Here is a 12107-nt window from a genome sequence, read left to right as displayed (position 1 = left end):
AAATCTTAAGGAAAATAACAAAACGAGATAAAAGATGTCTGGACAAAAACTTAACAAAAGGTATATATAGTCCAACATGGAAAGCCCTAAAACATAAAACGACAAGGTAAAGAGTCGGTTTGGGAATCTCCTGAAGCGTGTGAGACAGAGCGTCTTCCTTCCTGACATGTGCGATCGAGTCAGGCCGCGTCGAGTGGAATGCAATCTCATCTTGTCTCGACTGGTGGCTTGACAGGTGGCTCGACTGGTGGCTCGACTAGTGTCTCGACTGGTGGCTTGACTGGTGGCTCGACTGGTGTCTCGACTGGTGGCTCGACTGGTGTCTCGACTGGTGGCTCGACTGGTGGCTCGACTAGTGTCTCGACTAGTGTCTCGATTGGTGGCTTGACCGGCGCGTTTCCGACTTCTCCTAGATACCTGAAATACTCTGAGATGCCCAATGTATGCAAGGATGATGCAAGAACTACCTAAACATGCAAAGTGTATAAAAGAGGCTAGAAAATGATGCAAAACAACTAGTTATCCTTGCTAAATGCATGACAAATACATGCTAAGGAGAGGAAAAATATAGATAAATCAATATCACTGTAAGAAAACACTATGTTTGCGAGTCTCAGAATTGTTGCAAAACAGTCGCAAATACCTACTTCGTGACTAAGCAACGACGATTTCTAATGGTCACCAAAAATGGGTCATAAAATTTACGTGTCTTAAAATGGTCGCTAATTAACGACTGCTTTATGAAACTTAAATATAGTCGTAAATAAGTGACTCTTTACAGACTGTTGATACTCAGAAAAGCCAGTCGTAAATGTAGTTACAATTCAGTCGTAAGTTAGTGTTTAAAATGTGTGACTAATTTAAGACTCCTTATCTGTCATCGCAAGTCCTCTTATATTAGTAACTATTATGCCACAAATTTGATAGTTATTAGAAGTCGATTTGATCACAACTTGGTGACATTTTAACATATAATAAATCTATTTTATTTACCAAATTTGGAATGCTATTAACCAAAATAAATTTAAATTGAAAACCAAATCATTAAGAAATAAGATCATCTTAATCATTCATTAACCAAACGATCATCCTAAACAAAAGGTAATTAAAAGCAAAACAAGAAATAACATCAAACAAGCATATCATGTTTAATAGTTTGAATAAGTGTAGAGAGGGGATGTGGTGGCTGGTGTTGTGCCTAACGCGATTACCTGACACGGTGGCTGGTGGTATGTTGGTTTCAAGTGTGGTGCTTGGTGTGGTTGCTAGTACAGTTGGTGTATGTAAGGAAGCCATAAAAGTTGCAAAGTCTGGATCTTTATCTTTCATGTAGTGAAATTGTTCTTGAAGCTCCACAATTGTTGATGGAGAAGAGCTTGCATAACTTTCTTCCCTTTTCCCTTTTCTAAGTGTCTCAACAAGAGATCAAGGCCAAAAAGGTTTCCCTTGTTATCTGTTTGAGTACACTAAAACAAAGAGAAACAAAAACATTTCGTTAGTCAAGGCTAGAAACAACAAATATTAAAGGTTAACCAAAATGCTCAGCAAATAAAGATAATCATACGCTCATCAAAATAAAGAAACTAAGGAGTTACCTTAAAAAAGATGTCATTCTTTTACAATATGTTACAATATTGATTACAATATGTTACAATATTGATTATAATATGTTCAATCTCGGAAAATGGCACTGCCAATCAACCTCCCTGGCTTCACATTCAGTGAGGCTTGCCATGCAGTAATTAGGCTAGTAGATACACTTGCACTTTACACATGAAAATCTAAACTAAAGATGGCGGCAGGGGAAGAGCAAACATGCTTAATCGATTTTTGGATGCATTCGATCAATGATTCTAGGCTCTTCATTGTGAAATGACCACACTCAGATTCCCAATCCTTGCACATGATCCACGGGAAACGATCTTGCTGGAACCCCATAATTTCAACGAGACAATCAGTGTCAACCGCTTCTTACAAAAAATTTCAAAAATACATGTTAGATCCAACTAACTCATACTCTATAGCTATACCAACCACAGCGTGATCCACCCAAACAAGCAGCTTAATTCCATCTCCTGGAACAAGCTTCACTTAAACTTGTATCCCAAACACCACATCTTCTAGTTACTGAGTCGTACTACCAACCAGCCCTAGCGACCAAGTAACAAGAGAGATGGGCTGGAATACTTTATTATGTCCAGCCACAAAAACACTTCTCCGATGAACCTAAGGATTCACCGTCTTAGCTTTAACCTTGCACTTTTGAGCTTTAACTTGGTTCTCAACCACCATGAGCTAACTCCATAAGCCATAAAAGCTCTTACATGGTTTCATCTCAAACTGAGCTTGTTGGCTCAACCAACAACACAACTTGACACAATTCAATCCATACAAAACATCCATATAAACACTCGAATAATTCACAAACTAACCTTTCAACTCTCAGTTCCACCGTTGGATATAGAGCCTGTACTACCACGATCAACATCAAAACGAGGATCATTGTAGTGACTCGTACTAAGGGTAAACATCCCAAGTCAAAATTCATCAGGCTAAAGGAGTTGACAAGACAAATTAGGCCAAATAAAGAAGAACTGTCAAGACAGAAATGAGAAAAAATCGAGAAAACAACATCGATGGTTGAGAGGAAAATGTTGGTACCGTTCATCCAACATGCTCGCTAACGCTAGTGGTACCGAGAGACTAACGCTAGTGGTACCGAGAGGTTAACGCTGGTACCAAGAGGTAAACACTGGGACCGAGCAACCAATGTGCCAGCCAACGTCGACCCGTTCGATGATCCAACCGTTTACCCCAATGTTTACCGTTGACCCTTCGGTTAGACGCGTGACCTGGAATTTTTGGTGACCAAGAACTGGCGCGTGAAGTCAAAATTCATCCCCCTTTTCTTCCCAATGAACCAAGAGATTCATCCCCCTTTGTTGAAGAAGAGAGATGCACCTTGACATGTGTCCTAGATTAGTGTGAACGGAATAAAAACAAGATGACAAGTGTTTGGGACAGTGTTAGCGCAAAAGACTTCATCCCCCACTTGTTTTCACCATGTAATTCATTCAACAAGTGTCCAGCCACTTGTTCTCGACCAAGTGCCATTTTGTGAGTTTTCCATCCTTACTCGAAAAGAGAGAGAGAGTTTTCGAGTTAGATTTTTTCTGTTCTGCAAGAAATTTTAGCGCTAGCCAAGTTGCAGTTCGCGTCGTTAGTCGTGTGCCACTGTAGGACATGTTCGCGTCATGTCTTTGCCATCAGCAATAGAATTTTGAGTAGATTTGTTTATCTTTTCGACCAAGTCCAGGTGAATCTCGAAGCATGTGATATGGTACATGATAGGAATGGGTTTTTGTTGATAATGCTTAGGATTTGCGTGATAGATCTAGGCATTATCGTTGGTTTATTGTTGTTCCATTTCTTAGCAATCTAGGCTGAGCTCTAGGTAGTTAAGTTTTGTTTCATTCCTTTTGTTGTTTGTGTTGTTTGTGATTATTGCTTGTTTGCGTGTTTGTGTGCTTTTGTGTTTAGTGCTTAGTCTCTAGATTGCATTCTAGTTACTTAAGTTTGCATGTTGCATTTGCATGTTGGTTTATTGGTTGCATGTTGCTTGTGTGCATTACATGTTATTGTTGTTTGCATGTTGCTTGTGTGCATTGCATGTTATTATGTGTTTACGTGTTAAGGTTTTGTGTATAGGTGAAGACTTCCCCAAAGCCGTAATTTGAGTGGATTACGAAGATTCGAAATGACGGGATAGCAGCCTATGGTCGAGTACTACGCGATAGTGTAGTTGAGTGCGCCTGTGGAGAGAGACTCGCATGTGATGTTCTATGCTCATGTGCTTTTGTGGTTGCGAGTATAGGTGTTCACGGTGTGGGGGAAGTAGTGATGTGAAGGGCCCTAGGAGTGTCAAGAAGAGTCATTCGCTCCCGCTTGAGTGTACTTGGTGACAATATAATTGTGTTGCATGTTGTTTGTTTTGCTTGCATGTTGTTTTCTTTTTTCTTGCATGTTGTGTGTTGCTTGTTGGGGTTGGATTTTGGAGTTTTGATTTCTTGTTAGGTTCCCGAACTCACTGAGTTATTAACACTCAAGACTCCATAATTTGCATTGCAAGTAACCTTAATCAGAAAAGCCTTAGAGGGAGTACATGACGTTAGGCCAGCCGGTGTAGTGTTGCATTGCCTGTGTAAGATATTTTTGTAAAATAAGTTATCGTGTTTTGGCTCTAGGCTTGGTATGATGAACATTATGTGTGTTTTGGAGACTTTTTTTGTGAAATAAATAAAGTATGAAAGTTGTTTCCATTAAATCTTATGTGGTTTCGAATGGTATTAGCCTTGTCCGGGCCAACACAATATTGTAGGCGGTGAGGGTTGCAAAGCCTAAGCTGTCTTAGAGCGGGGAAATTTTGCTAAGGAGGACTGGTTAGGAAGTGACGGCTTCTATCCCTCGACCGGACTACCTCGGCACAGTTTCTATCGTAGCGTCTCATAGTTGTACATTGGCTTCTCCGGCCATAAGACGGTTCGGGGACGTTACAACGGTGGTATCAGATATGGATCTCCCCGTTTATCTTTCTCTTATGCCCAAAGCACAAGATCTCTTCCTCCAGCATCTTTAACGAACATCGAGAGAAGCTCCTCCTCAAGCCCACTGCTCGATCTCCTCTTCTCCCTCACGCCAAGACCCCCTTCCCTTTTCCCGTCTATCCTCTTTCTCCTCCCTTCAAAGAGAGAACCCACCGCTCGTTTCTAGTTCTTCTAGGACATGAGACGACTAGGATAGGAACCCGTAAACCGAAGAGGGCATTCTCCTTTTATTGTGAAAGTTTAGATTTTTCTAAAACCGCTAAATCACATAAAACAGGAGAACGGATCAAATCGACTAACCCGAAATATCAGTAGTGTCGAGCGACACCCTCTTGGTGTCGCTCACACACATTGTTTCCAGGTTACGGGCATTACAAATTATATCATATATAATCAGTTTTTTTTAAATAGTTTACAATATTATTAATAGATAAACTTATAAGAACTTCAAAATATCACGGACAGGATCACTTGATGATCAAGAGATTCAAAGCTTACCTCAAGGAAGGTGAAACAATGAAGGTGAATATCGAACACGATGGCGATCAGTTCTCTCGAGAGGGATGTATTCAAGGGGAAATGATAGATAGGGGGTGATTTACTCGCTCAATCAGTGACAAACAAGAATGTTTGAATCACTCAAACAAACTTAATCAGTTGGTTTCTAAAGCATTAAATGAATATTGATATGTTACGGTTTTGACTCACTTTGACCCCGTTTATTTGATAGTTTTGTAGTTGTTTGAGTCTTTTTCAGGTTATAATAAGAGGCTAGGAAGCTAAAAGCAAGGATTGGAACAGCAGGAGCAATCGGAGCAGAAAGGAGTTGAATTGGAGCAGAAAAGCTGATTTTAGACCCAGGAGCACATGCTCCCGATTTCCGAGCACATGCTCCCAACTCTACGGTTTCATGACGACACGTGGCAAGCATCTAGGCGCCGATTCCCTGCCTAATTCCCCTTATTTTAGGCGATCCTTTGTGAGAGAAAGAGGGCTGAGATCGCTTTTTAATAGGGAGATTTGAATTTGGAATCTTTCCTTATTTTTCTCTACTTGTATGCTATTTAACCTAGGGTTTTTAGGAGAGATAATATACCTTTTCTTTTGTTTTTTAGCGACGTTTTTGTGAGAGGGAGAAGAGCGGCTACCTTGTGAAGCATTCTCTGAACCCTTTTTTTTTTTTTGTCATTGAATTTCTCATCTTTTGCTATGATTCATTTCTCTATGTCTGAGTAGTTTTCTTTGCTAGATTAGGGGTTTCAAAAGGGGTTTCATGGGTTAGCAACAGAACACAAATAGGGCTTTATATAATCGATTGTCTTCACTATTGTTAGACTTAATGCTTAGGTTGATTTGATCACCCAATCTATGATTCTAGGTTTATCTATTCATCAAAAGTGTAATAGGTTGCTAGAAAAGACATTAGTGGGCAAATTATCCTAGACCTGCGAAAGTTGATGTGTAGGTGATTTGTGAACTTATCATTCCTGTTCTTTAATGCTTGTCTGCGATTCTGGGCTCAAACGACAGTTTAGGGTTTATGGACCGCCGAGCATGTGCTTCGGATGTCTGAGCATGTGCTCCGCGTTTCCGCACAGAATCGATCAGATAGAGTTATTGATACCACGACAGTGGATCAGTTTATATTTATGTTTGAGTTCTAGACTGGTACTTAATCTATGCCCTGAATAGTTGTTTAGTTGCTATCTCTGAAATTCCCGAGAATTACCCCTGATCTAGTGTTTTGTTTATTACCTTTTTATACCGTTTTAATCGCGTTACTGTTACCAAACCAAACCCAACTTTGAATTGTCTTAGCTTGAAATTGAACCAATAGAACCATAGAGTAAAACTTGGTCTTCGTGGGATTCGACCCCTAAGTACTACTTCTTTGCTGTGCACTTGCAGTAGGAAAATAGGGTTTAAAACTCTGTGTATCAAATATACACTTAAAAATTAAAGAACAAGACAATACAAAAACTCAAAACTTTGTAAAAAAAAACAATACTTTCTATTAACTATCAATATTCTAGACTTGTGTACAATATTCTACAAGTCTTAACAAAAAAAAAATCTGCGAAATTAATCAATAACTAGTCGTTGGCTTTTAAATGTGAAATCTGAGCCTTGACTCTTGAGAGCTTGGGTGCGAATACATGACTCTTTGGAGTAGGCCAGCAATTTTGACCCGACCTGAAGCTGTCGAACTGACTCGACTCACATTTTTCGGGTGTCGGTTCAATTAAATTTAGAGTTTGGTTTAATTCAGAAAGATTAAAAATTTTGTTTGGTATCCGACCCGAACCGACCAGATTACCCGATTTAAAAATAAAAAATAGATATACAATGAAGTATACCATATTTAAACCGGTTTTAACTGATTTCAATTGTTTTTTAGATTTTAACCGGATAAACCCAAGACCAATTCCCACTTGACCGGACCTGAAACCCGACCCGAGCTTAACCGATTTTTTGTTCGGTTATGTTCGGTGGAGTTTTTAAAAACCTGAATACCCAAATAACCAAGAAAATCGACCCGACCCGAACTGTATACCCGAACTCGCAGGCATACTTTGGAGTGTGTAGAATATAAAGTGCTTCAAGACGTCCATTTTCTTCTTATTAAAACAGAAGTACATTTGCTAATATAATATTTTATTTGTAAGATTTACATAATAAATCCTTACCATTATAACACATACCACAACTTAAAAGAATTACCATTGTAATAAAACATAATCAGTACAACATCTTCAATCTCTCTTTTGATGACTGCGTTTTAAATCCCAAGCACTTCATGTTGCATCATGCATTATATACAATAAAACCTCTATAAATTAATAAGGTCAGGACAACGAAATTTTATCAATTTATAGAGGTTTTAATTTATTGATAAATTAATAATTATTAATTTATCTATAAATTTATAAAATATTAATTTATAAAGAGATTTTTTCATTTTTATAGTTTTAAATATTTTCTGTTAAAAATAAGATACTTTTGTTATAATTCATATTTTTATAGAATTTTTTTAGTTTATAATTTCGGTTATCCTAATATGATGGATGTCAATAGTTTACTAGATTATACAGGTGAAAATGATTAATATTTTGAAGTTCAGAGTTTAGAAAAAATTGTTGTTACTATCCTTCATGATGAAATCCAAGAAGATATTGCGGTATTTTTAGAACTAATTACATGTAAGAAAGCAACTATCGCTTCTAGGACGCTCCACAACTTTTGGATGCAATTAGGGAAATAACACAAAACGTTTTTGATGGAATCAGAAAGATTATAGATAATCTCCAACAAGAATGCAAATTCAAAAATAGACATTCATATTTCACTAATTTTTTTTTGATACATACATATATATATATATATATATTTAGTTTTATATTATTATTAATTTATGATATTTATGGGACTATATTTTCACATAGGATTTCTAAAAAAAGTATTATTTTATTATTTTATCGAATTTTGTCATTTTTTACACCGGCTCAACTCGGGACCAGAAAAATTTATTAATTTATTGCAAATATTAATTTAAAGAGTATTAATTTATAGAGGTTCTACTGTATTATACTTTGTAAATATGGATAACAATATAATTAACGAGTTATCAATAATTTTATGTGTTAAATTATACTCTCTTCGTTTCATAATATAAGATGTTTTAGAGGTTTTTGCTTGTTTCGTAATATAAGATGTTTTCAATTTTTGAGACGACGTTTTAACATATTTTTTTTTATTATCTATTTTATGTAGTCTTGTTTCTGATTGGTTAAACTTTTTAAAAGTAAACATTTGTTATTATGCGTGCTTTGGCTAAATATGAATAATTATGTTGATAACAAGTTAACTAAAATTCACTCTTTCGCTGATTTTGTCCTCGTAAAAATCAAAACAATTAAATCAAATAGAAATGAGTTATCAATAATTTCGCTTACTATGTGCAATCAACTTGAGAACTCACGGCTCTTCCATTCCCACCACGGATCAATTTCGCTCCCACCAATAATAAACAATTAAATCAAATACAAATTTTAATCCCATCACCATCAAACCTTTAGCCGCTGAACTTTCTCCGACGTCATCTTAACCTTTTTTCTATTTCCGGTGACGCCACTTTCTTCTTCCCCCAGGCCCCAACTTACCGCTATCCATAATTAATACCATCGTTTATAAATACCATCTCTGCCGCCAATAAAAGCTCATTGCTGTGATGGACTTTTGGCTGGAGCCAAACATTCACCGGAGATATATATGCGTTGAAGAGTTGAAAAAAATGGAAAATTAAACCCTCAATACACTAAAGACAAAGAAATAAAGAAGGTCATGATAATGCTGTGTTGAATGAAGTTTTATAAGGTTTAGAACATGTGGTGAAATCTCTACTAAGTGGCTGTAATGGATATGAGACATGGATACAAAGATACATCATAGATGTTACGGTGGTGGTGCAACAGTTCAGACAAAGAGAGTTGACAGAACTAACACAGGGGATGAAGTATATTACTTGATACATATGCTGGTAGAGCAAAACAAAAGTAACACTTGGTAATTGTGTTGACACAGTGATTAACAAAAAGCAGAGGAGATAAGATGTTGAATCAAGAACTCTACAGTTAAATATATCAGAGGATGTATCAAACGTCTGAAGCAGTTCTTGTACTAGTTTCGACGCTAATACAGGAAGTAATGCAAGAAGCTGAATTGAAGAGTTTGAAGTAGAGAAGCTTAAGGCCGACTAGGACAAGCCAAATGGCGGCTGCTGAGCTGGATGAACATTTTGAATGGAAGATACAAGATGGGATCATGGAGAGAAACTTTCCTATTTGTTGTATAATAGGAAATTCCTATTTGATTTATAATAGGAAATTCCTATTTGTTGTATGATAAGAAAATTGTTAACCATAGGGGTTGTGCAATTGTTAATCTCCCAATTCATATTTGTTGTATAATAGAAAAGTTGTCAACCATAGGGATTGGGCAATTAATATAAATACCAAAAAGATGCTTTATAAAGACCTGCGCGCTTCAAGGTATTCTCAAGAGATGCACACAAGATGTGTGGTGTCGCCCCATCAATAAGATAGAGAGATATTTTGATGGTTTATTCATCTAGAAAAAAATGATAGGCATAGTAGTGCTCGATATCATAACAATTATAATTGCAATCTTGTTCTAGTGGATTTTTTCTGGATTAGGTCTTAGAGATGTAGAAAAAACCGAACCCGTTAACAAAGCTTGTGTGTCTTTTTTACTTTATACACATACTATCTCGAAGTCGATCGTACACATACTTGAATATATAGACTTAGCGACAAGGATAGTGGAGTAACTTCATTAACCCTTGTCATTGTAGAAACAGTAGGGGTTTTACTCACCTAATTTTTCAATTGTCTGTGTATATGTATTGCTATACCCGTAATTGAATATTTGAATCATTTAATTGAACAAGTCATGTACTCACTAACTGACACATAGGCAGATTTCTCTTCGATCTGTATCTATGATCTTTAGATGATAGAGATATGTTCGGAATTCTAAGTGCTCTCTTTTGAAATAGAGAGAGAACGAGCATTTGCAACTTCTAAGTGCTCTCTTTTTGCTTTATTAATTAACAAATGTTGATTGGATAATAAAAATGTTAATACTCCTTCAAAAGCTCTAGCAATCAAGGTCTGAATGGTGAAATTTTTTTATTTATTAGTTAAAGACGCAAAATACAAATAAATACATATGACACAAGTTAAGTAACATCATTGGGGGAAAAGAGGAAAACAACAACTCAAACATGGTGAAGATATGGCAAAACAATGAAATCTCCTCTCAAATTCAATAGCACTTAGGGCACATAATGAAAAGTGATAAAATATACAATTAACATGACTTTTACCAAATCAATTCAAGGAGAGGCACCGGCGCGGCTAGACAAGAACACCATGCAACCGTCCTTGGGTGACATCGTTGGGCAATGCACAATATCATCACAGCCATCTGACCGGACCCTCTTGAAATCAAACACTGACGTGAACATGGCAATGAAGAGCACGAGGTGGTTCAGCGCGTAACGCTGGCCCACACACTGGTGTGAACCCGATCCAAAAATTAGGAAATTGCTTTTGAACACTTGATCCTCTTGTCTTGTCTCGCTATACCGTTCAGGGTCGAACCGGTCTGGTTCAGAAAAACCTTGAAACGAGGCGTCAAAAACAGAAGGAAAAACAATTGTACCTTTAGGGAATGTGTACGATTTCGTAAGAGGGAAGTCACTAAGAGCAACGTGTGGAACCATACTTGCTGGTGGTCGGTATCTTAGGACCTCACACGCCACAGACCGCGTGTATTTCATCTCCGCGAGATGATCGTCTGTGATCAACGCGTTGGAGGCAGGCGACCAAAGCCTTGCGACTTCCTCCCTGACTCTTCTTAGCACTTCTGGCTCCGACTCAAGAAGCACCACTGCCCAGAGAAGTGATGATGTGGAGGTGTCCTGTGCGGCAAACAAAAAATCAACGAGCGTACAACTGATCTCTTCATCTTTAGAGTGAGGCGGTGGCGCATTCTCCGCAATAATCGAATGCGTCCAGAAATCTATTAGACATGTTGGATTCTCTCCTGCGGCCATCTTTAATTTTGATTTTCCCACGCAAATAGCAAGCGTTTTCGTTAGCCTCGATATCGCCCGACGAGCCTCGCCGAACGTGAAGCCAGGGAGGTCGATCGGGAGCGCCATTGTTCCTTGATTGAACAGATTGTAATCAGTACAAATCGTATGCTTGACTTCCTCGTCTAGGTATGGTCCGACAAAAATCGTTTGGGAAGTCTCTAAATTAAGTTCACGGATGAGTTGTCGCATAGAAACCAGCCGAGATTCACGGGAAAAATTTACCTCCCATTTACGCAAATGACGGAGGATAACTTTTTGCTCGAGGGAAGAGTAGACTGATAGTGGCTTACGGGTGAAGTTAGGAGCGACCAGACGACGAACGGATTTATGATCGTCACTAAACATAAAGATAAGGCTGTGTTCACCGAAGATCTTCTTGCCGAATGGATGACCAATAAGTTGGAACGCGTCCGGACGAATGTTGGAGAAGATTTGATTGGAAAGCTCTGCGTCTTTAATGTAGATGATGAACTTTCCAATGAGGTAGTTGTCGGAGAGGCCAACAGAAGTGTTTGCCATTTCGGATTGCTTGTTCCAGAAGGAAGTCGGGTCAGGGAGGAGTGCAGTGACGTTTCCAATGATCGGAGTGACGAAGAGAGGGCCAGGGAGGTTACGTTTCTTGACAAGGTAAGAGAGTTGCTCGAGTAGAAGGTATAGAAGCAATACTGAGACTATGTACGGTGCAAGAGAAGCAAATAGGGGAACTGAGGAAATCATTATTCTTTGGTTTGTAATAAAAAAGTATCTTAATGGTTTGGATTTGAGTTTTGTGCTTTTGTGTATATATGGAAATGATTGGTCAGAGTGGTCAATAAGAAGAAGGT

General features: G+C 38.0%; 1 protein-coding gene across 1 annotated transcript; it reads right to left on the bottom strand.

Annotated features, from left to right (window-relative positions):
- Nucleotides 10300–12107, bottom strand: LOC104750004 (cytochrome P450 710A4-like). Its single transcript, XM_010471735.2, has one exon. The coding sequence runs from the start codon at nt 11998–12000 to the stop codon at nt 10519–10521; it is 1482 nt and encodes a 493-aa protein (XP_010470037.1). The 5' UTR covers nt 12001–12107; the 3' UTR covers nt 10300–10518.

Source organism: Camelina sativa, chromosome 16 (assembly GCF_000633955.1).
Source record: "Camelina sativa cultivar DH55 chromosome 16, Cs, whole genome shotgun sequence".
NCBI lineage: Eukaryota > Viridiplantae > Streptophyta > Magnoliopsida > Brassicales > Brassicaceae > Camelina > Camelina sativa.
Note: the sequence above shows the minus strand (reverse complement) of the source record. Positions and strands in the feature narration are given on the sequence as shown.

What these genes read in the sequence shown, in the direction of transcription:
- LOC104750004 (XM_010471735.2), bottom strand. Translation starts at nt 12,000, where the DNA reads ATGATTTCCTCAGTTCCCCTATTTGCTTCTCTTGCACCGTACATAGTC.